At 39.7% G+C, this 24,545-nt stretch overlaps 2 protein-coding genes and 2 non-coding genes across 4 annotated transcripts in view; all 4 read right to left on the reverse strand.

The window, feature by feature from the left end:
- The window catches only part of MSH4 (mutS homolog 4), a 46,439-nt gene extending 42,760 nt beyond the window's left edge, over nt 1–3,679 (reverse strand). The window contains exons 1-2 of the mRNA XM_056845259.1: nt 3,466–3,679; nt 763–924 (exon numbers count right to left, since the gene is read on the reverse strand). Coding sequence (XP_056701237.1) covers nt 763–924; nt 3,466–3,679 — 376 coding nt within the window. The remainder of the gene's footprint in view (nt 1–762; nt 925–3,465) is intronic.
- Nucleotides 3,680–7,924: 4,245 nt separating this feature from the next.
- RABGGTB (Rab geranylgeranyltransferase subunit beta) lies at nt 7,925–24,401 on the reverse strand. The gene is made up of 9 exons (XM_056844754.1): nt 24,339–24,401; nt 18,148–18,255; nt 16,065–16,262; nt 14,071–14,176; nt 12,989–13,041; nt 12,162–12,272; nt 11,137–11,262; nt 9,389–9,538; nt 7,925–8,753 (listed from the first exon to the last, which is right to left on the reverse strand). The coding sequence occupies exons 1-9, from the start codon at nt 24,399–24,401 to the stop codon at nt 8,613–8,615; spliced, it is 1,056 nt and encodes a 351-aa protein (XP_056700732.1). The 3' UTR covers nt 7,925–8,612.
- Nucleotides 14,979–15,061, reverse strand: LOC130474058 (small nucleolar RNA SNORD45). Its single transcript, XR_008933206.1, has one exon. It is a non-coding gene; the product is annotated as a small nucleolar RNA SNORD45 (small nucleolar RNA).
- Nucleotides 17,978–18,057, reverse strand: LOC130474057 (small nucleolar RNA SNORD45). Its single transcript, XR_008933205.1, has one exon. It is a non-coding gene; the product is annotated as a small nucleolar RNA SNORD45 (small nucleolar RNA).
- Nucleotides 24,402–24,545: the final 144 nt, after the last annotated feature.

The raw sequence follows: 24,545 nt of genomic DNA on the forward strand, positions 1-24,545 counted from the left end.
TTTTATTGAATTGTTTAAATATTATATATATATATACTCTATTTCAAATGCTGTTTTAATGTCTTCAGTATTTGACTGTCAAAATGTTTTAATGTTCACTATTTGGTTGGAAAGGCATCGTAGCAGCTTCAATACTGTGAAGGTGGCATGGGAAGGGACCCTCAGCCAGAAGTACCTTTGCACCTACCTCTTACATTAGAGAATGGCAATGTCGTTTAAAACTGCTGTCTATAAAGCCCCCCTTTTATTTGCCATCAGGTTGCAGCTAATTTATGGCAACCCCAAATAGTTTTCAAGGCAGGGGATATTCAGAGGTGGTTTGCCATTACCTGGCTCTGTGTAGCGACCCTGGTATTCCTTGTTGGTCTCCCACCCTGCTTAGCTTCTGAGATCTGATGATATCAGGCTAGCTTACATTATCCATGTCAGGGCTATAAAGCCCTTACTTTGAAGTTATTTTGTAAATACCTTTCCAAGTTCAACAATATTATTCTAGAATGAAACTCCTAAACCAAACATTCTTTGCAGACAAAACAGACTCTTGCTTCAGACAATGCAAGAGCACATAAACACAACATACATTTCCAAACCTACCTTAATAGATATTGAGATACATTTTAATACTTTGCAGGAAAAACTGTTAAAGCTCTCAAGGCATGCCTTTTTATACAACCATAATAATCAATGAAAATACAGAGATAAGAATTTATATTTATGATTTTCACATTTAAATATTTTTAAGAAGCTACTGCAGGTCTTTACCTGAATACCCTGTGAAAGGAGTCCAGTTTCTACACCCTGATCTGTTAGAAGAGAGAGGTGTTTTCCCTGTCCACGCATTATTTAGACCTCTAGGTGAAGAAGGACTTGTCAAATTCACCGTGCTAATGTTTTCTGTACAACTCTTGTCTCCAAAGTATGAATCTGTAAAAAGCAGAACTGCTCTTAACCCATGTTTTATGCAATGTTTTCTTTCTATAAGACAAATTTGGAATAGGCACTACTAATAGCAACCTTGATTCTACTGAATTCAAAGTAAATTACACCTAAGAGCTTTCATATGTTATAACAGAAAAAGGGACACCAACAATCATCAACTTCCAAACTTACCTATGTAAGTAGCTGTGTTAGTATGTCAACAATCATCAACTTCCAAACTTACCTACACACAATGGGTAGCTGTGTTAGTATGTCAATAGCAGTAGAAAAGAGCACAGTAGCACCTTAAAGACTAACAAAATTTCTGGCAGGGTATCAGCTTTGCTGAGCCACAGCTCACTGCTACTGGACTCTTGCTTTTTTCTACTGCTATGTTAATACATTTGCACATGCATACACTCTTTTATTAATGCATATTTTAACAAAAACAATAGTGTTCTACATACACTATACTTACTTCACATTGCCCCACACTTATTTTATTGATTAAAAATTATTTTCCTTTTCATTTCTGTGATTCAAGATGGTTCTTATTTGTTGCTCTCTTAACACAAAATAGTTGTATCTACTGCTATATATTGATATTTTATATTGGGTTTTCAACAGTTTTTATCCACTATTGTTTCCCATTAATTGATCTTTTATGCTTAGTTTTTGAGATGCTGGTATCTGATTTAATTGTGCTACCTGCTGAAAGCTGGCTTTATTTTGGTTTTATCTATTTTAATAGCATACATTTTTACTGATGTGTTTTACAGAATTTGTTGTGAACCAACCTTGGGTGTTAATAGATAATCCAGATATAAATAAAAATAGTGCTATCATTCTAAGACATATACAACCCCACACTTTTTGGATTCAATATTATCAGATATACAACACACTGAGATGACATCACACTTTCAATACTAGAATCACTTTCCAACTATACTTTATTAAAAATATATATTTTTTGGAAATTCTTTTTCAGCTGCAACCTTAAAAACACTTAAAAACATTGAATACAAACAGCTTCCTTCTGAGTAGACTTGCTTAGGATTTCTCCCTTTATATCTCAACTCTTAAAAATTGTGTGCCCTTTATTTCCAGTCAGGAAGGGTCTCATACTTCTGTCATTCTGCAGAATGTGCAAAATGGTAGATAATGTTCAAAAGGGCATTTTTAAATAGAGATTAGAACTGTAGTCAATGTAACAGGTCTGAAGGGCACCTTTATAATGGAACAGGATTGTAATCCATTGCAATAATTGTAGCAAGTATTATTATATACTGTGTAATCTGTGTAATCTAGGAGGAGGCGGAGTTGGTTTTTATACCCTGTTTTTACCTTTAAGCAGTATCAAAGCAGCTTACAATCACCTTCCCTTCCCACAACAGATACCTTGTGAGGTAGGTGGGGCTGAGAGTTCTGTGACTAACCCAAGGTCTCCCAGAAGGCTTCACGTGGAGGAGTGGAGAAACAACCCCAGTTCAGAGGATTATAGTCTGCCGCTCATATGGAGTGGAGAATCCAACCCCGTTCTCCAGAATAGAGTCCACTGCTCTTAACCACTAACTGCTCACCTACCTTCCGTATTGTTCACATTACAGTGTACCTTAGTTTGTTTGCACTGTTCTAATTCTGTAATCATAATCCTATTACATTGTTTGTTGAATGTTTTATGCTGTCTTGTCTTCACTGTTTTATAATCTGTAATCTGTGATAACACACCTGGTCAATAATTTTAACTTTGAAAGGGTTTTTTTTTAAAGAGCGTGATGTGATTTAAAAAAAATATTTAAATACCTTAAGCATAAACATCACCTGCTATTTTTTTTAAAATCACAGCCACAATCCCCATACAAAAGTGTTATAATTGCCTTCAGATTATGCAGGTGCAAATAGAACTCCATTAATTTGGGGGTTTAAACGATGCCTCCTCCGTAGGAAAAGTGTTACATATCCGTTAACCAATGGTGTAGCTTCCAAGCGTACGGGTAGGGGGGGGGCATTATTTTGAGCAATGAAAGCCAAATCCTGTGCATGATGATAATTGACAGTGGGTAGCCGTGTTAGTCTGTCTGCAGTAGTAGAAAAGGGCAAGAGTCCAGGAGCACATTGAAGACTAACAAAAATATTTTCTGGTAGGGTAGGAGCTTTCAGGTGCCACTGGACTCTTGCCCTTTTCTACCTGTGCATGATGTCTCTGAAGAAAACTCCACTATGTGAAAAGTTCGGAAATGGAGGAGCCAGAAACCTCTTAACAATGCCACTGAGAAACTTCAGGGCAGCTTTGACAGGTGAATTGGAAAGGCTACATACAAATGTCCTGATCGAAAAAAGGTGTGTTTGTGGGGGGGGGGGGGGCTGTGAAAGATATCCGACCGACTTGGATGAGGAGCTGTCGTTATCAATACCCGCCAAAGCTATTTTTTAAACCTATTGACGAGGCAAGAATCATTCCTCAGCAGCGAGTGCGGGCTGCTTCCCAGGGCAGAGGAACGACCTCCTTCGCGGAGGAAGGGGAGCCTGTCCTGCCGCGCCCACCTTCGGTCCTCCTCGGGAGGAAGGCCGGCGTCAAAAAGCCGCGAGCGCCCCGGCCTGTCCGAGGACGAACCGGCCAGTCGTCTGAGGAGGAAGGCGGGATGCCGCAGCCCGGGGTCTGCTGCAGCCCGAACCGGTAGCAAGGCCGGCGCTCCGGCCCAGACGAAGACGAGCAACGGCCCGAAGAGGAAGTGGCGGCTGCTGCAACGTCCTCCATCAAGTGATTTCCTTGAGTACCGGCGTTTCCATTCGGCGCCCATAAAAGGCGTCTCTGGGCAGGTGAGGGGCGCACAAAATGGCGCCGCGGAGAGGCGCGCATGCGCAAGAGCATCCCTCCAAGGACAGGCCCCCATCGCGCTTTATTTAAAATCGGCGGGGCTCGGATTGAGAGGCCCGTTCCCCTCTCACGTTTTACTTGTGCCCGGCCTAACAGGGGCTCGATTTGCCCTAATTCAACAAGAAAGGGATTTTTAATTTCTATGGAATTGTACTGGATTCCGATGGGGAAAAGCGATATGCCTGCGTTGTTGTATTAATTCCCAATGACAACAACGCAGTGGGAGGTTGAGAGTTCCAAGCAGTTTGTTTATTAGGCCCAACGTACACACCGGGTGAGAACGGCCCCAAGTGCGCAGGACAGTTCACACACCAGAACAAAGGACTGCAACAACGTTTATAACCTCTGGTCAGGGGTGTTACAAATATGTCATATAGTACGTAGATACACAAAGACCCAATAATGGACACATTTGGATTAGCATAGGCCTATCAGCGTGGTTTTGAGGTGTGGAGGTTTTTAGGTTTTTAGGTGGCTACATGATCTGTAATGGAGAAACGAAACATAACATTCCTATCTGATGCCCCTAAATCACTGCCTTGGGCCTCATTAGGGCGGCTAGCTGTACCAGGCCTGCAAGGATGATCTCACTGGCACCTGATTCGTAGTGTATGCCAATTTATGCTAACTCAGTGATCACACAGGAGTGAATAGGAACCAAAGAATAATACTTGACCCCCTTATACATGGGGTATTGCCATTATATATGTGTGCAGAATATGGTATTGTGCTAGATGCTAACCCTTATACCCCGGGCTTAGCATCTTTATAAGTGTGAGTATGCGGACTGAGTATAAAAGCATACATTTCCAATAATAATGAAGATTATAGGCATTACAAAAGGAAGACTGCAAAGCCGACTGTTAAGCATGCAGCTACTGTGTTTTTTTACTAGCGGGGCGGCACCCCGCGGTCTCCAGGAAATACCTGCCCGTGGTCAAGTATATCCTCATCCGTCTCACGTAGGCAACTGCTCTCTTGCACAGCAATTGCTTTCCGTCTTCTCTCCACCGCCCGAACCCCCTTCTCTGTGCTACAGCCCAAATACCCATTTTTTGTACGTAGCTGACCGGGATTATACGGCATTTTTACATTTAAAAAATTCTCCCTCCAACTCCTGCCACATGAAGAAAAAAACTTCAACAGGCAGCTTTGGGCAGAAGGGAGTTCAAATTATGGGGAAACTACCTGTTCAAATTTTGTTAGCAGATATGGAGCCCTTCCAGATGAAAAGGTAGGTTACCACCTTCTTCTGGAATGGCTCCCATACCTTTACCAACTATCACCTTCAGATCATGGGACTTGAAAGATAAGAACATAAGAAAAGCCATGCTGGATCAGACCAAGGCCCATCAAGTCCACCAGTCTGTTTACACAGTGGCCAACCAGGTGCCTCTAGGAAGCCCACAAACAAGACGACTGCAGCAGCATTGTCCTGCCTGTGTTCCACCGCACCCAAAATAATAGGCATGCTCCTCTGATCCTGGAGATAATAGGTATGCATCATGACTAGTATCCATTTTAAGTAGTAGCCATGAATACCCCTCTCCTCCATGAGCATGTCCACTCCCCACTTAAAGCCTTCCAAGTTGGTAGCCATCACCACATCCTGGGGCAGGGAGTTCCACAATTTAACTGTGTTGCGTGAAAAAATACTTCCTTTTATCAGTTTTGAATCTCTCACCCTCCAACTTCAGATGACCCCGCGTTCTAGTATTATGAGGGAGAAAAGCTCCCTGTCCACTCTCCAAACCATGCATAATTTTATAGATCTCTATCATGTCTCCTCTTAGCCGCCTTCTTTCCAAGATAAACAGCCATAAGTGTTTTAACCGCCCCTCATAGGGTAGTTGCTCTAGTTCCCTAATCATTTTGGTTGCTCTTTTCTGCACCTTCTCAAGTTCTGTAATATGCTTTTTAGGTGTGGTGACCAGAACTGTACACAGTATTCCGAGTGTGGTCTCACCATAGATTTGTACAAGGGTAGTATATCAGCAGTCTTATCTATTCCTCATCTAATTATGGCCAGCATGGAATTTGCCTTTTTTACAGCAGCCGCACACTGGGTTGACATCTTCATTGAGCTATCCACTACTACCCCAAGATCCCTTTCTTGGTCTGTCACTGCCAGCACAGATCCCATCAGTGTATATTTGAAGTTGGCCCCAATATGCATCACTTTACATTTGCTCACATTGAATCTGTTGCCATTTTAATGCCCATTCTTCCAGTAGATAATTCACAGTGGGTAGCCGTGTTAGTCTGTCTGCAGTAGTAGAAAAGAGCAAGAGTCCAGTAGCACCTTCAGATATCTGAAGTGAGCTGTGGCTCACGAAAGCTCATACCCTGCCAGAAAATATTTTTGTTAGTCTTTAAGGTGCTACTGGACTCTTGCTCTTTTCTACTACATTCTTCCAGTATGCAGAAATCCTTCTGGAGCTCTTCACAGTCCGATTTTTAAATAATTTGATATAATCTGCAAACTTGGCTACTTCGCTGTTCAACCCCAACTCCAGGTCACTGATGAACAGGTTGAAAAGCACCAGTCCCAACACAGATCCCTGAGGGACCCCACTGTTCACACCCCTCCATTGTGAGAACTGACCATTGATTCCTATTCTCTGCTTCCTATTTTTCAGCCAGCTCTCAATCCATAACAGGACATGTCCTCTTAACCCATAACTATGAAGTTTGCTTAGCAGTCTTTGGTGGGGGACTTTGTCAAAAGCCTTTTGCAAATCCAAATACACAATGTCCACATGCTTATTGACACTTTCAAAAAACTCTAGTTAGTGAGACAGGACCTACCTTTACAAAAGCCATGTTGGATTTTGCTCAGGTCAGCACATAAACACCTAATCATATGTTTACAGTTATATTACTACAGATGCTCATGTCAGTTTTAAAATTACTACAGAACTCAACTTTTCACCTGATGTACCACAGAGCATTTATGCTTGCCTGGTTTAATATTCTTCCATCAGCCATTTTATATGGTCGATACAAGAGAATTCCTGTCAGCGACTGGTGCTGTCCATGCATGTTTGGGGTACTCGAACACTTAATTCATATGTTACTGCAATGTAAGTTTTACTTGAGGCCGAGGAATGTTTATATCAAACCTTTGTTGTCGAGTACTCAGTTTCTCAGACCAGCAGTTGGTGGTGTATTTTATATCAGACAGAAATTATTTTATTACTCAAAAAGTAGCCAGTTACCTGCTAGTCGTATCAAGGATATGCGAACTGCTTGTACAGGCTCCTAGATAATGTTACTAATGTTATTTTAATGCTTCTATAGACTCTGGTTTTTGTAATCTTGTTTTATAACTATGGTATGGTAAATGCCTAATAAACGTGATAATGATGAAGTTGGGTTTTATTTACATGTTGGTGACAACCTCCAGATTATCTCAGCCAAAGGTTTAACATATAGGTTAAACATCACTGGGGATAAAATGAGTAGCAGTATTTCTGATCTTTAATGCAATGAATGTTCAAAAGCTGTAGCTTTCATTTTATACAGGCTTACCAATTAGGAGAACAAGTTTCTTATCAATTTTTTATATATTGTCAGAAAAGCCACCTCTAAAACATGTAACCAGGTGATTTAAGACTCATTAACTTACTCCTTCACTGCAGCCAAAAATGGAAATTTGCTGCAACGCAAATCCAGATACTTAATGGCACTCAACTACGTAACGTGACAATTATCTTTTTCCTATACTCAGTCCGAACAGAATGAGAATAGCAGTGCACATTGGTGCTTCCTTAATCCAGTCACCATTTCTGGTGTGGACTATTCAGCAGCTGGAAGGTTACAACCTTAATATTGAATTAGAAATCACTTTTAGGCTTGTACCTTCTCAAAAGATTAATGAGAAAAAAGTAAACTGTGCAGATTTCTAACACTTCTAGTGGACCATAAATATTTGCGTCTTAAATCATTTTACTTCATAATGAGCTTTATTTTTCAAGCAGAATCCCATTTTATACAGAAGGTTTCAGACAAAATTACAAATGTTCAACTGTGACAAATGTGAAATGGAGGCACTTCTAGAATTCCAGTGGAAATTCATCTTGCTGAAAACAGTATTATTTTATAGCTTTATTTTGGACTATATATACACAATTGTTCTAAATGCTACTGAAAGTGGGCTTCTACAATTGCAATAAATATTTTAGAGCAATGGAACAAGTTCTAAACAGTCAACAAGGGCATCAGTTTATATTAAGGTACATCATGATTGCATTATTAAACTTCATTAAAGGATGTCACTAGTAAAAAGCAACAGTTTGAGTACCACCACAAAATGTCTACTGTTACGCAGGACAAGACAATGTGACTCAAATTGGATTAAAAAACTATGGCAGATCCTAAACAGGAACGTAAGTGCATAAAGTGTCACTGGCATATATAAGTAAATTTCTTTCTTAATGGAAACTGTATTCAGGACAATTCATGTCCAATACATGCTATCATCAAGATGGATGAACGATCGTTTAATAAATATAAAGTCATACAATTCAAGTATTCCTCTACTGTGCCTCATACAGTATGCTATTTTGAAGTAACAGGACTGGAACAGAATCCTAAAGCAAACATTGTAAAAGACAATTTAAATGTATATCTACATCTGTTCTGAGAACCTTAATCACATGTAATACTCAATTTATTAACTTTGAATACAGTCTACATAGAAAATGAGTGTTTACAGTGAAGTGGTAATTTGTCATGTAAACACATTTTAAAATGTCTTTTGATGGAAAAATTCAAAGCAGCTGAGGATGGCAATGTTGTACAACGTTAAAACCTAGCTCACAAGTTCCGGCTGTACATTTATTCTGTGAAGGACCTCATCAGGCATACAGAAGACAGGATTCACAGGCTTAATTCGTTCTTCTCCTAGTAATGAGAGTCCAGCAATTCCAAACAAGGTGTGAAATGGATCCACCTATAATGTGCCAAGGTGTACATTAAAACATGAATTTTTTGCTCTGTAGAAGCAGCAGTGGTAATATGTTAAATGGGTTTCTAAATAGGTCAGGATCCAAAGACGTCTGTGCTGCCCACAAAGGAGTAGAGTTCTGCCATTCCCCCCCTTTCTGATGACAAAGGAGGCCACTCTGGAAGGTCCCCTGACTTTGTGGGGGGGAGGGGCTTTTCAAGGCACAGGGGACTATTTACAAAAGAAGCCCCATGGACACACATAACTTTATATGTGGAATATTGGATTCCACACTATTAGGGTTAACATTTCTAATGCATTAATTGTATTAGCTGTATTCTGCACTTCCTACTAGAAACACCTGGACTTCCCAAGCAACCACCCATGCAGATCTGACCCAAATCTGAGTATTTTTAGAGACAGAAATATATCAGACACCTCTGCTTCAGAAGATGACCTGAAGGCAATATGACTTGGGAAGAAAGCTATCATTTGTAGATATAAAGATTTAAGACCACTAAATAACTAATTTTGATTGAAAGGAATATGTTAGAAACACAAATCTTGGTGATTAGTTAAGAAATGTTAAAACAAATACAGAAGACCTTACTACATAAAAAATATTAAAGGTGAAGACTTGCCATATCTCCCGGCCGATCAGCAAATCCTCCAGTCTCCTCATCCTGGCAAGCCAAGATAAAGTTGCGTAATTTCTGTCTGTCAATCCAGTGCAGCCTGCCAATTATTTTCAGAGATGCCAACACCCACCATGAATAGCATACATCAGGTAACTGGCAAACACAATGACAGACAATGTGAGAACAATTGTAATGGCAAGACTAACAATATTAATCATCTGGACTAAAAGCGAGACAGTCACACCAAGATACAAAGACTGAAGGAAAACTATCCCTTATCACACAAAGCAGAATCATTAAAATTTTATTGTGGAACTTTCCCACCATATTCACCAAGCAAGGACACAACCAAATCAAGAAATCATTCCTTATTTAACAAAGCTGTCTTTTAATTGGATTTGCTTCTTTTCCTTGGCCAGAAGAAACAGGATTTGGAACAAAGCAGATACAGTGTACTAAGCTTAGGATATCCATAGTTAAATAGATTGATAAAGTAGACTAAACCACATTACACCCAACCTAAAAAACTACACTTTATTTTACACCTGTATCCCACCCTCGCTCTGCATGGCAGGGCTCAGAGCAACTAACAGTAAAATATACACCACTTCAAATAGTCTGTTAAAATACCACAATTCAAATATTATATCTGAAAACAAACATAGTGAAAGTGCTTAAAATGAAATATGCCACTCCTGATGTCAATCCTATTTTTCAAGTACTCAATTGTTTTAAAAGACTGCTTTGAGATCTATTTTGTTAACCATACCTTTACAGATTCTCTTCTTAGCAAGCAAAATATAAAAATGCATACTAAGTCTATGACTGTTTTCAATATTTAAACAGCATTTCTACAATTTACAAGTGATACCAATTTGTCCAGTATTTCTCGCTCCTGGGAGACAGTACAAATGGAGGATCTATCAAGCTGACTGCACTGAGTTTGGGGGCAAAGGTTGTGTAGGCTTGGCCTTTGAGTTTTAAATAACTGTTGCTTTGAAATGCTTTTAAAATTTGATTGCCCTGAAGATTTTTTAAATTACTGCTTTAAAAAAAAAGGATTACAAATATTTCAAAAAGTCTGTCTGTAACACTGATGCAAGCAGAGGCATTCTGATTGGCTTTCTGCAATAAGTTTGCACAGGGGTGACGTTTCAGGATTGTTGGCTTTCTTCAAATCAAAATACATTTGAATCTATAGATCTGTAGGCTTTTAATTTTAATGCTATGAGAGGATTATTAATGTGCTGAAACAGCTTCCTAGATACAGTGTACACATGAGCTGCTTTCACAGCGTGCATTGCAGTAATGATTCTAACATATCTTGCTAAATTATGGAACCCAATTGCTTCTTTCAATTGCATATTTTAAGAAAGCTGCAGAAGAGAAATGTTCAATTGTCATTACAGACTATAACTGAAGTAATTATAATTAACTATAGCAAAATCACACTTCAGAACACCAGCATGCTGTAAGAGTGAAAGACACAGGCTCAAATTCCCATTTATCCAGGAAGATCTCTGGGTTACCATAGGGCAGTCTCACACTCTCAAACTAAGCTACTTTACAGAGCTGCTGGAAGGATAAAGCAGAGGAGGGAAAAACTATATGCCACTGCTCTGAGCTCCCTGGAGAAAGGGTAAGATAACATTAAGATAGATGGATTGACAGCGTATGTGTGGAATGCAAGCGTTCTTATCCCACTCTAGAAAAAAGTCTAAAATTTTAAGATGTAAAATATAATTTCCTACCTTCTCTGGCCTTCCATTGAGGCCACCAGATGGCAACTGCCGTTCACAGAGCCACCATCCTAGCAGGTCAGCGTTTATTTGGTGCAATTGACCAGTTATTGCCAGAAATCCTGTGCAACAATAGATCTAAAATTACAGATATAAAGTTCATGTCTATTTAAAATATAGCTACTCCAGTAAAGCAAAGGACGATTACAGCGTACCATCCCAACCACTAACACAAGGGCTTTAAGGCAACAAAATATATCAAAAAATTTTAACCAAACTCCAACATATTTTCAGCAACAATGTTGTTAACCAAAGCTGAACTTTTAAAAATATGAAGTAATCTACAGAAGTCCTCAGATGATATACTTTTACAGAAATGTAATAAGCAAGATTATATGTTCTATTGATGCACATGGCCAAACTTAAGGATGGTTATGCACCAGTACTTATTTTTGGCCATGAAAAGGATGAGTTCCTTTACACTTTCATGCCTTACTGGCAAGCCAATTGTCCTTCAGCCACTGTGGTGTTGTTTCACACCTGCACCAATACTCTCTGTACTTTCTTCCAATTAATCATTTATATCTACATGGTAACCATAACAATTTGTATTTATTAAGCAGACTTATTTCATATGCTGTTGTGAGTTCATTCTCCCATTTCAAATTCTAGTTCCTTCAGTCCTTCATTCAAATTGTTAAAGATATGTAGCAGCACAGAAACTTAGACCAACCTGGACAGAAACTTCATTTTTTGGTACTTCCTTTCCAGTTTGAAATTTTGCCATTAGCAAGCTTTCTCTCTCTCTCTCATCTTCCTAAGCATACTTGGGAAAACAGCTACAAGTTTATAATGACTTCATGTGAAGCCTAAAGTAACTTAATTTCTTTCCAAGTTATGTCTGACATTTGTGGGGTTGACAGAAATGGTTCAAGAGTTAAATTATATTTTTAAACGTGAGTAGGGCAGCATGTTAGAATGAGAAGCATTATGTAGTGAAAATCCTTTGCTAGGTTTATTTAAACAACAAAGCTTACCTGTCCTGCATGAGATTCAGATCCTGGTCTACAACCAAATCCTCCATCAAAGTTCATGCAAGACAAAACAAATTCTACTGCTTTGTCCACATCAATCGAATCCAGTTTACCCTGAAAGGCAGTAAATCCCTGTAATGAGTTTGTACTACTCTAATACCAAAAAGAGTCAAGATGACAAGCTGTTGCCTAGGGAGGAGGGTAAGTGAAATGGAAAGTGTGTCAGTTCTCCTGCACAGGGCTTGAGAAAGTCTCCCAACCATTCCTCCTTACTGCCCCTTACCCAAGTGGAGATAATATGTAAGAAGGAAACTTCCTCATAATACAAAGGAAAACAAATTTCAGTGTCCTAACAATCATACAATTAATTTCCACTGCTCAGTGCTTTACACTTTACTTTTTCCTGAGAAGCTGATTTCTCCCATACCTCATAACCAAGACTCCAGAAAACAGGAACCAAAACTTAGTATCACAGGTAGGTGGTGGGAGGATGCACAGTAAACCAAGCAGAGGACCTGAATCTCTTGCATACTACTTGTTTTGGGTAGGGTGGATCTAGAATGTGATGCAGCCTCATTCAGTTGCCTGTCTAGTATGAACAGATTTCAGCCTGTGTAAACTGTAGAGCCACCATGGCTTGGACACTGCAGGTTATATTTACAGCCCTCAGAAACATCTCTGACGAGCTGCTAGCAATACTCAGGAGAGTTGTTCATTTCCAAGAAAATAAAAACATAGCTTACTGAAGAATTACTGAAGAATCTACTAAGTCCACAGTAATTTATCTGTGTGTTTCAAAAACCAGATTTTTTTCTGATGAAAGAACTTACCAGAAGGGCTAGTGTTGCTACTGCACAAAATGAAAATCTCGTATCTATTTCTCCTGCAGGAAGAAATGAAATTCTTGGTGGAAAGGCAGCATAAAATTTTTTTAAATAAATAAATAATAAAATTAGTGTGCACCTTAATACTAACTTTGTTAAGGAGGTTTCTGAAACACATGCAATGAGAAAAAGGCAAATGTATAAAAACAACTTTATTTCTATTTTCTTACACCAGTAGTGATACTAAAAGAGTGTGTGACTTTCCAGGGCAAAATTAAAGGTGCTTGCATTTCACTGATTACCATAGATTTGAATAGCATTTACCTTCATAATTAACAGCACTTTCATGTTGAAACCAACCTTGTTTTGGGAGGGGCTGTGGCTCAGTGGTAGAGCATCTGCTTGGTATGCAGAAGGTCCCAGGTTCAACCCCTGGCATCTCTACTTAAAGGGACTAGGCAAGTAGGTGATGTGACCTCTGCCTGAGACCCTGGAGAGCCGCTGCCAGTCTGAGTAGACAATACTGACTTTGATGGACCAAGGGTCTTATTCAGTATAAGGCAGCTTCATGTGTGTTATTTTAGACAAATAATCCATAGCTCATCTTAGTAGTAGTATACATATTTCTAGAGCAACATAAGTAGAAAGCACTGGTGACAATGTTCTAGGGCTTGAAAAATGAGACTTTAGATATAACAAGTAGCAATACTCTACTAGGTGCTCAGCAACAAAGAGTCAAATGTAATTCTAATCAAAGCCGAATATGCACCCATCGAACTTTAATCCCACGTAAAGATTATCCTTACGGTTTTTAATATCAGTATAATCCTCCTACATTTATTCTATATTCCATCATAAATGTTTTCCTGCTGTAACATTTATAAGCAAATGTGTTGTTTAAGAGCTTTTTTCATAGCTCACTAAATGTAAAGTCAAATAATATCAGGTCTCTCAATGTATTAAAACTTAATTATTCGTAGACTTCAGAATAATTATATTAAAGGGGTGAGACAAGCTAAATGTGAGAGACAATATTAACATCACAATGTATATAAACTGATCATGTAGCTGAGAACTATTTAATTTACCCCATTTGTCACCAGCAAATGACCCATCTTCCTTTTGTAGACTCTTCACATAATCAACTATTTTATTTATATCCAGAACATGTAGATTGTCATACAGAGTTAGAATCTGCAATACAAAACCATTCTAGTTAAGAATTCTACAACCGTTAAAAGCACCTATAGAACCTGCCTGCAGCATTTAAAATAATATAACTGGTTCTCGTGTACATGGATTTTCTCAGTACTCCCACATATGAATTTATCCAACTGTCTCAAGCTATTACTTGTAGTATCCTTTTTAAAAGTCAAGGCAGCTCTACAAGGAAAGCTATTAAACAGTAATCATCTGGATAATCCAGATGTAAGTATCCTGAGGTTAGCAAAAGTTTACAGTTTTAGTTTCAGTTTATGCAAAAAACAGATCTGAGTAACATAAACCACAATTCCAGGTACTTTAGACATTTTAATGCATACAGAAACAGAAGCATAATGAAAAGGGTCCTCAATCAAAGCTGGGATCTATTTTAATGACAAATTAGAGAAAAGAAAAAGTGCATGGATTCCCCCTAGTATTTTCCCCCTGTGTTGGCATTCTAGTCTGACTACCATAGCTTCTTCCACTCCCTCAACCATGGTTAATCACTGGGGCAGACTAGGAATTCAAAACGGTCCAGGGAAAAGGACCCTGCCTTTCCCTCCCCATGGAAGAAGGGCTGGCTGGTGGTGGTGGCTGCAGTCAACTTGCCTCAACCATTGCTGCTGCGCAAAGGTAGCATGTTGTTATGGGCAACCGCTGGTAGCAAAAATAACCAATCAACCTCTGTTAAACATTCCATCTGTACTTGCTCTGAGAAGTTATTTGGTATTAGGACTTTCTCTAACAGGATACTAAACACTCTAAATACGCAAGACATTCACAGAAGTGTTCTCAGGTCTCAGAGTAATTCTAGAGCTAAGTGTGAAAACCACATCAGCAATAGATTCAGATACATTTCAGGTCTCATCACTGACCTGAGAAGCCCTGCATCACAAGTAGCAATATTTTCCCTGTAACAGTACAAAAAGTACACAGCCCTGCCCAACCCATGACCACACTCTACTTCCTTCTTCCAAATCAAAAACTTCAAACAAAAATAAATTGAACCTAGAATTTTAATGTTTGCAGAATTAGCCTGAGATGATATTATTTTTGGCTGACTACAGACAGTGCCTCACTGTTTTAAAAAAGAGATATCTGAAAAAGACAGGCCAATTTAAGAAGCCATATTGTTTTAACAGAAATAGACAAGGGGAGAGAGGTCTCAATACAAAAGCAAGAAAGAAGGAAACTACAGAAGACCTCTGCAAAATGTACACAAAAACCCACACCTAAATATAATATGAACATATACTCATGTGACAAACACAAAAATCCAAAAGTGTGTATCAAATATCACAACAATATGTCCCATCAACACTTCAAGATGTAACCAATGGCTAAATAATAACAATGCCACACATAGTATGTGACAGTGGTATTTTTGGTACTCACATACAACATATGACATTATTATTATTTAGCCATTGATTACATTTTTGAAGTGGTGACGGGACATGTTATTATGATATTTGATACACACTTTTGGATTTGTCACGTGAATATATGTTTGTATTATAAGTATGTGTGGTTATTTTGTTTACACTTTGCAGAAGTCTTAACTTTATAGTTTCCTTTCTTAATTTTTGACAGTACATGCGGGAGGAATCCACTAACCCTGTACAAGAAGTCAATAGCAGCTCACCAATGAAATCATCAGACCAAATGTTTCTTCTATGAGCATTTTCCCCATCTCTTTCACTGAAAACCAGCAGGGGAACATAAATTAGCCCAGGTAAGGTAATAAGAGCAGGAAAAAGTCAGAATTTACTACTGCTGGTGTTACAATATAGGATAATTAATATTATAGTATCAAAATATCAGCTCAGTAAAGTTATAACAAATTCATTCACTAAAATAGCCTTGCTCATAAGTTTACCTGGACAGCACTAAGTGTATATAGAAGGTGAGGGTCATGGCCTATGCTGGCACTTATTCCACCGCATTCATGTTGACATGATTTGATAAATGCCAGAATTTCTTCTTTGTTCATTCGAGGCAGCTGTCCCATAAGATCCATTACTGTCAATCCCCAATAAACACCACTCATTCTTAAATATTCTGACATGCAGTATTCCTGTAAAAGTACAATATTTTAGCACCACAGGAAATAGAAGCACAAAACCTTCTTCCTATCTTGCTGGAAAGAGCAAGTCCCAACCATTAAGTTACATCTGAAGTCATTACTTCTTACAAGCAAGGGCCTTTCCGAACAGTTTTTAAAAAGTGGATTTTCTCCTTATTGCTATATTCATTATACCCTACATCAAAGGCCCTTAATGAAGGAGGACTGCTGTACACTTCTGTTCATGGAATATTTATATAGGCAGGAAAAATACACTCAGATGATAAAGTGATCAAGCATACTGCAAATTAAAAACAAATGATTAAAGTATAAAATTTGGTGAGCCCTATTGTTGAAGAAGGCATGTACAGCAAAACAATTTTATTTTTTTAACAAGGATGGTATGAATTTCCTGTGCTGAACTACTAACCAGTTGTCACATATATTATTTCATCAAGGGCCTGTGAAAGTCATGCCAAAATACTGTCATTCAGAGTACTGGAAACAAGTGATATCCATGCAACAGATGGTCTACCCTGCAAAAAAAAAAAAAGTATCTGCCACAACAGATGAGTAACTGCTATATATTTATTATGCACAGACACACATGACCATCATTGGAATGCACTAATATCTCCTTCCGCCCCAATTCAAACAATGAACTAAATTTTTCTTTATGGTCATGCTTACTCATGAACAGTATATTGATTCTTGCTCCACAGTAACTAGTTGGCATATTGGGTGGTGGTGGGTGGGGTTACGCTTAAAATAATCTCTACATTCATAAAAGGTTAAGGGTAGTTACCAGTCGGTACTTAAATCCAAGTTACAAGCTGAAATCTTAACTGTCAATCCTTGCTTTAATTACTATTCCAGTCTCCTTTCAACTTAGCTGCCTGAACACTCATTGATTACATAATGGCACATTTTTAAGCAAGAAGGTAATCTTTTTCATTATACTCACTTTAATCATTCTAACAAATAAAATAATTTGCAATATAGTATTTCTAGCTCTCTCATGCCCCTACTATATCAATGAGAAAGCATTAACATGTGAGTGAATGGAGCAATTCCTGTCTTCTATGTCAAACAGGCTCTCCATGTACTTAAAATGGCTAGTCATAAGTCAGTAGAAACCACCCATCCTGAAAAATCCTAAAGACTAACAGCCCCTCTGGGTTGCTTTAATAAGCTAAACTATAGTTAACACAAGGGCATTCTGGTTTATTTGAAAATCTGCAAAAGATACCAAGGAATATTAGCTGCCTGATATAGTCAAGAATACTGTCTTCTACATAATGAGCCAGACATTTTTTAAGGTCAACCAGCCCAATCTTTTAAAAGGTTCTTTTAAGCCACATAGCTTGCTATTCAACAGATACAATAAGATATGTGTTGGGAAGATTCGTCAAATTCCAAAGCCATGTGCACACATCAATACCTTCACAAGTCTGAGGATGGGCTAAATTCTGCCATCTAGATGTCCTACAATTTAATCTCTTCAGAAAACAAGGGAGTTTCTTATCTGCTTTTTAAAAGTGGTACAGTCTCAGGAGGGCTGTAAATCATGCTTTCACATAAACATCAGCCCTTAGATGAACCCTGCAAAGGTTAACAATAGCCTTTAACTCTCACATACCACTTAGTATGTGGACCTACAATTATTTCAAGAATTTCAACAATCAACAAGTGGAACCTAATTTAAAGAAAATGCAAAAGGTATTTCTCAGGTCTCAGTGTAATTCTAGAGCTAAAAGGAAGAGTCTTCAGCTTTAGTCAGTTAATACATGCCGTTACATCATTGACCTAGAGAAACCATTTGCAGTTTATGTAATATTTTTCTCCGTGCTACAATATTCATCAGCCTGTCACCATTATAACAAAAAATACTACTCACATAATCATCTTTCTTTGTTCCATAAGCAGCTATGTAGTCCACATGCTTCTCTAACAACAATGTAGCTGGTGCATCATTTTTTATTGTGACATCTTTTTGTGGTGTTCCCTTAAGAAAACAATTGATCAAAGTAATTTTCAACAGTTGTTAACATCCCAAGTTTTTTTTTATCATGATACATTACAAAAATCCTTTAACAGATGGAGGAAATATCTGCACACACATATATGTGCATACTTCAAAAATCTAAAGAGGATCTTATACATTTTGTTTTCCAAATGTTACTCCCTTAATTTGACAAGGCAGTTTCAGCAGACATTATAGTCATTTCTGCCCATCAACACTGTCACCAAAGGTTTTCTATAATCTCCCGAAGAAGAAATACTAACAGTTAGCATCTTATATAATGGTGAACAAAGAACATAGTTCTGAAATACAAGGTTCCCTGTTCAAAGCTGCATACCTAGTAGTAAGCATTATACGTAACCTGCTTAATATTTCTTCTGCAGGAAATTCTAGAAGCTTTGCTTCAGCAATTCACAGCACCAGCTGTAACATGATCTAAGATATATATTTCATGAGATAGAATTTTTTGTCAGAATCGCTTAGCATGCATTCAATGCACCTAAGAACAAAATGTTCTAGAACTTATGTTGAACTTCCATATACCTACCATTTCACTATACTTCCCCTAGTGTTCTCTACAATGCTGCTCAGTTCCCTCCTCTGCAAAGAACAAGGACACAGGGTTCTCTGGCGACCAACAGAAGGGAGACTGGCATGCCTGGTCAGGTGTATGCACTGGGGGGGGGGGGAGAATAGGAGGAAGCTATTCAAGGCACCATCACATCACCCCTGCCTCATGACAAGCAGCAGGCCAGTTTCCCCTGAGGCAATACTAGTGCAGGCAAAGCATATTGTTGTAAGTATAACGTTTAGGTTAAAACCCTGAGGCATCATTTGAAACATGAAAGGGAAAATCGTCAGGCCAGGACCTCAGGGTTAAAATGCCTCTTGTGGAACTAGGACAGGAAGCCATGGGGGGGGGGGGTGCCATTATCCTTGTCCAAAGTCCTTGTGACTAAGAAGAAAGGACATGGCACACTGCCCTTGAACATCAGTACAGGTTTAGAAAGGGGGAGCCTAGGTGGCATGTGATTTGACTGCTCAAGGCTTAAAGCCAGGATGGGTCTCAGCCAGGATACATATAGAGAAGGCCTGACTCTTCTGCATCCTATCAGTTGCCCACATTATGATTAAGTATGGGGTGAGTTTTGCTACTGGCTGCTGCAGTTGCATCTTGTTGATAAAATAAAGCTGGCCTTTAATTATCTCAGCTAATGGTGTCAGCTCTTATTTGTGTTCCTCTGCCAAAAAACCCAAAAAAACTGTGAGAAGCACTTGGCTTCCTCCAGTTGTAACCCAGCAGGTGATGGGGTACAGCTGCTTGCCTCCCCGCCCATCAAGCTGATCTGTGTGCTGCTGCCCCCTCCTCACAAATTATTAATGGGGCCTGCTTACCTCGTCCTGGATCCTTCTACAGTGAGTAGAATCTAGCTCAACAGCCATTATTTGTATGAAAGCAGCCAATCACAGGTTGTGTCTTCACAGTGGCCCCTCCCGCTTCCCTGAAACACATGGCAAGTGCCCAGGGCAGCTGGGAACACTGCCATGACATGCAATGGACCTTGCACAATAGTAGAAGCTTTGGAATCTCCCCAAATTGTCTCAGTTGCTAGACTCTTCCTTTATGATGATTTAATCCCTAGAATCAATCACATACCACTCCACTCCTACTGAAGGATTTTACCTGAGTGAGAACAAAGGAGAACCACATGGTTCTAGGGCTGTCAGGCAGCAGTACCACATACACGTGGATTTGTTGAAGCTATTTGATTATCTGTGTACACGGTCCAGCAGAAAGTACTGTGCCTTCTCAGACCCTAGCACATCTGCACTTATTAAGATATTCATTTTCAACCTTTAAGTGAAATAATGGCATTCCCTGAACTGCACAACCCTGTTGGATGAACAACTAAAATGCTTTTGGGAAATAACTAGGAAGTTATACTGCACATTTAAAATAAAATAAGGACGTTTTACAGTCATTTAAATTCCCTATGCAGTACATAATTTAACAAAACTGCTAAATATTTAGTTATAGTCTAGTGACAACCTTGTGGAGCAGGCCATATAACCCCTATTTCATAAATTGAAAGACTTCTCAATAAATCTATAAAAGAGCAACTTTTCGGAGCTTTATCCACGGGTTCGAGCTTGTTCTTACTAACTCCTAAAGGAAGACAATGACACAGTGTCTCCTTTAAATTAAAAAAAAATCGTTCCATACGTTTAAAAACTGGGGGAGGACAGCAAGGGACAGTGTAATACGCTGTTTGAAAACGTAGGAAGCCCACAACTCCCGAGCTTCCAGTGCAATTCCACGCAAAATTACTCCACCACAATTCCATTGACTCCTATGGGCGAAGACTGTAGCAACTCTGCACAGAATCGCACCTTTCGATCGCAGGACCGCGACGGACCAACCGAGTCAGCCACGTGATTCCCTGTGGGAAGGGAAACTGGGACCACACGAACAGAAGCGTTTCAAATGCTTTCGCGACCCTTGAACTAAGCAGAATATTACCGGAAATTCACGCGACCAATCTCCGCCCGGCCTACCATCCTAACTCTAATCTTTGCGCTAACTGGCTCCGTTACTTTTTTTGCTGCCTGGGGCCGCCCGCCGACTCGTGCCCTCAGGCGCCTGAACCCCCAAACGTACTCAAATGCTTCGGGGTTTAGAGCGGCCCACTCCCTGGCGACAAAGAAACCAGGAGGATGGGGGGGGGAATACAGTACCACGCATGAAAATGAGAGCAAGAGACACGCCAACGACCACTCACCATATTGGCACATCCGCCGCGCCCAGCTCAGTCCTTACTGCGCATGCGCCTGGCGCGGAGCGGAAGGCGAGGAAGGAACGGCCGCCTTTTCCTGCATCCGAAGACCTCTGGGCAGTTGTCTACGGAAATGCCTGCCCCGCCGATTCTTGCTTGATTCCAAGCATTGTGCGCATGCGTCTCCGGCGTCTGGGTTAATTGTGGCCGGGTATCGGTTGCTTTTAGCTGGGTTTCCGAATAAATGCCTGGTTGGGGTTTCGTGCGGTGTTTCTGCCATTTCCGCTTGACACCAGTACCGATTTTATGAGAAATGCCCTGCAGGATTATACTAAAGTCCATCTATTCCAGCAGCCTGTTTCCCACATTGGCCAGGCAGATGCCTCACTGTGCCAGGTGGCCTAGAGGTATACTACTTCTGAACAGGGAGGTTCCTTTCAGCCCAAATACCTAATAGCCACTGACCTAACCTCCATGGATTCACCTTGTTTAAAACCACCTGTACTGGTGGCAGTCACTACAGCCAGAGACCATGAATTCAACACATTATTTCGTTGCATCTTGAATCTACAACCCATCAACTTTATTGGATGCCCACAAGTTCTCCTACTTTGGGCGAAGGAGAACAAAAATCTATCCACTTTCTTCCCACCTTGTATAATTGTATACACCTTTTTCGCATCTCCTTAATCCTAGGGAGGTATCTCACTTCCTTAGGATATGCTTTAACTTCTAAAAGCAACCATAATGACATATTTATTTTACTTGTATCCCATCTCTCCTAATCAGTAACTTACCTGCACAGTAGCCCTTGTAAGGTAAACTAGGGATACCTACACAAGGTCTCCCTTAGTGAATGAACAATGTTTTGAACTACCCTGACCCTTAAGGCAGGGCCCCCCAACCTTTCTGAGCCTGTGGGCACATTTGGAGTTCTGACACAGCAGGGTGGGCACAGCAACAAAACAGCTGCAGCAGGTGGAGCCAGCCACGTATTGATTGTCAAAGCTTAACTTCTGTAACACGGTGGATGTTTGTGTTGTGGTAGCAGCTGCTGCCAAAGAAACATGTAAAAAAATTTTGCCCAACCAATCAAATTTCCAGGCCACCTTGCTCGGCAAATGCCGTACTTGGCCCCAGAAAAGGTGTTGGCAAGCACCATGGTGACCAGAGGCACCACGTTGGGGACCCCTGCCTTAAAGCGACGATATACATTTAAGGTAGTTGAGTTGTTAAAGGCAACCCTGGCTCTCATTTGATTTGAAGCCTACTGGTTAACCACAGCCGTCTTCATTCTCCTCGGTCAGCTCTTCTCAGCCTGCCAGATTAGAATGTGGGATGTTTGTCAGTTTTTCAAGGTCACAGCTAGCACCCAGAATTATGGGGCAGGACCCTTAACCGTTCATAACCAGCAAGTCTGAGAATCCTAGGAGATAAAAGGAGAACAAGGGTGCTGGTTTCTTATCCATGTGCCAAAAATAACACTAGAGCTAGCAGAGAGTCCTTCCTGTGGCAGGCATAGACTCTTGTCCTAGGAGACATAGCTGATCCTAAGGAAACCAATAGTCAAAGGAAAACCAAGGGTCAACTTAAGCCAGTCTGTCACTTAAGATCTATAATCTTAAACTGAAAGGTGAGAGATAAATGAATTTACCTAATATACCCAAAAGATTGAAATCTCACAATATTCTTTCCTTAAAAATATATATGGGGGAATGCAAGTTCAGCATGAGACAGAAAGACTCAGCATTCTGAACATTCAATTTTTGATGCATCATGAAAAAAAGCATTCCATTTCCACTACAGTAAAAAAAAATTACACTTTAATTGAGAAAGAGGCACCTTTTCAGCAATGAACTCCATGTATAAGTAAGCTGGTTTGAATTTGGTTGTATCATGCCAAAAATATACATATGCTACAAAAAATAATTTAAACAGTGCCTCAGAAATAAAGCTACATTAATCAGTGTACTGTTAATATTTGATTCCAGAACAAGTGGACTGGTTGCCGTTCCGATGCTTAGCAATTCAATATAACACTGTAATTCCCAGAAACTTCACATTGTCTCTACAGTAAGGATCCCCACCCTTTTTGCCCTTCTATGACAGTCAAATATATCACACCAACAAAAGTTGAGCTATAGAGTTGATTAGAAACTGGGACACTAATATACTAAGCAGCACTGCAGAACAGATTTAATATTTAATAAGCTTCCCCCCTGTAAAAAAAACAAAAACCATACTACATCATAAACAAAGCTGGAAATTAAACAGTCTAGTTTCAAGTGGTTTATTTTAAATTGGATTATAGCTAGCCACAATAGTTTCAGTACTCTTAACATTATTGGTGAAAATTTTGCATTGTATGGCAGCCTGCATCATATCTGAATGCAATAAAACATCCATTTAATAAGATTGTAAAAACACAAAGGCACAGTAACCATTCAATACATACACTCTTCTAATAAAGAACTTCCAAACTAGAGACACAGGTCCTGTTTCACAATATATAAAAGTTATTTGCAAAACTGCCAATATTCACAAGACTAGATTACATTGCGAATATTCCTGGGTCATAAAATGAACATCTTTCTTTCTGGAAAGTTGTAATCGCTTAATATAATCAAGCAAAAGTTTATCATAGGAACATGGATTCAGATGGTTAATGGTATCAAGTAGAAAGAAGTGGGGTCTGTTGCAAAACTAGATTCCATGTTATCTTTTATACACTGATTAAGATCTTACTGTGATTTTAAACAGCTGTAGTATGGAGATTTATACACTGAACTAGCAAGAAAGATGATCTGACTGAGTATGATGAATCTGTATGATACATAATTTTGAGCATGCTAAAATTGGCATATGCTAGCATGTATCTGTACAGCCATATACTGACAAGAATCAGTGTCAACTGTGTGATGTAATGCGCAAAATTCTCCTATTCCACAAAAAAGACTGAGGGGCAGACCAATCCTGAGTTGGGGGGAGGGGCTGAGCCGGCTCGGGAGCTGGCATGACACCTGCACTGGCGTGCCACTTGCGCTGGCTAAACTGGCACAAACACCAGCACAGGGCCACTTACACTGGCGCTGGGGAGTACAGCAGCAGGGCCATGCTCAGGTGCTGTTCCTGCTGCAGTGGCAACATTTCCCCAGTGCAAGGGCTCATGCCGGAATTGAAGAGGGTGTTCTGGGAACCCACCCTTTAGCCAGTGCAAACTTGCACTAGCAAAAAGGTAGGCGTAGCCCCGTGAAACCCTATGGAGGAATTTCACAAGTTTGTAAGAATTACCTTTTCTTTGTTATTTTGGGCCAGGAAGCCACTCAGGAGGCGGTGTGGCTGCACTGTCCCCATCCCCGACCCAACTACTCCCCACTCAGGATTGCTCTGTTAGTAGAAGTGTTCCCAATTACATGGTTTCTAGATGGTGGAGATGGGACTCTAGTGTACTTATACTGACTTAATCCTATACATATGAATATTCACTTCTCAAAACCC

The sequence above is a fragment of the Euleptes europaea genome, chromosome 2 (genome assembly GCF_029931775.1).
Source record: "Euleptes europaea isolate rEulEur1 chromosome 2, rEulEur1.hap1, whole genome shotgun sequence".
Lineage (NCBI taxonomy): Eukaryota > Metazoa > Chordata > Lepidosauria > Squamata > Sphaerodactylidae > Euleptes > Euleptes europaea.

Coding starts and splice junctions, on each gene's coding strand:
- RABGGTB (XM_056844754.1), bottom strand. CDS start 24,401: ATGGGGACAGTGCAGCCACACCGCCTCCTGAGTGGCTTCCTGGCCCAA. Junction 9,539..11,136: donor TCAATGGAAGGCCAGAGAAG/GTAGGAAATTAT, acceptor TGTGTTTGCCAG/TTACCTGATGTATGCTATTC. Junction 8,754..9,388: donor CTGATCGGCCGGGAGATATG/GCAAGTCTTCAC, acceptor GGCACATTATAG/GTGGATCCATTTCACACCTT.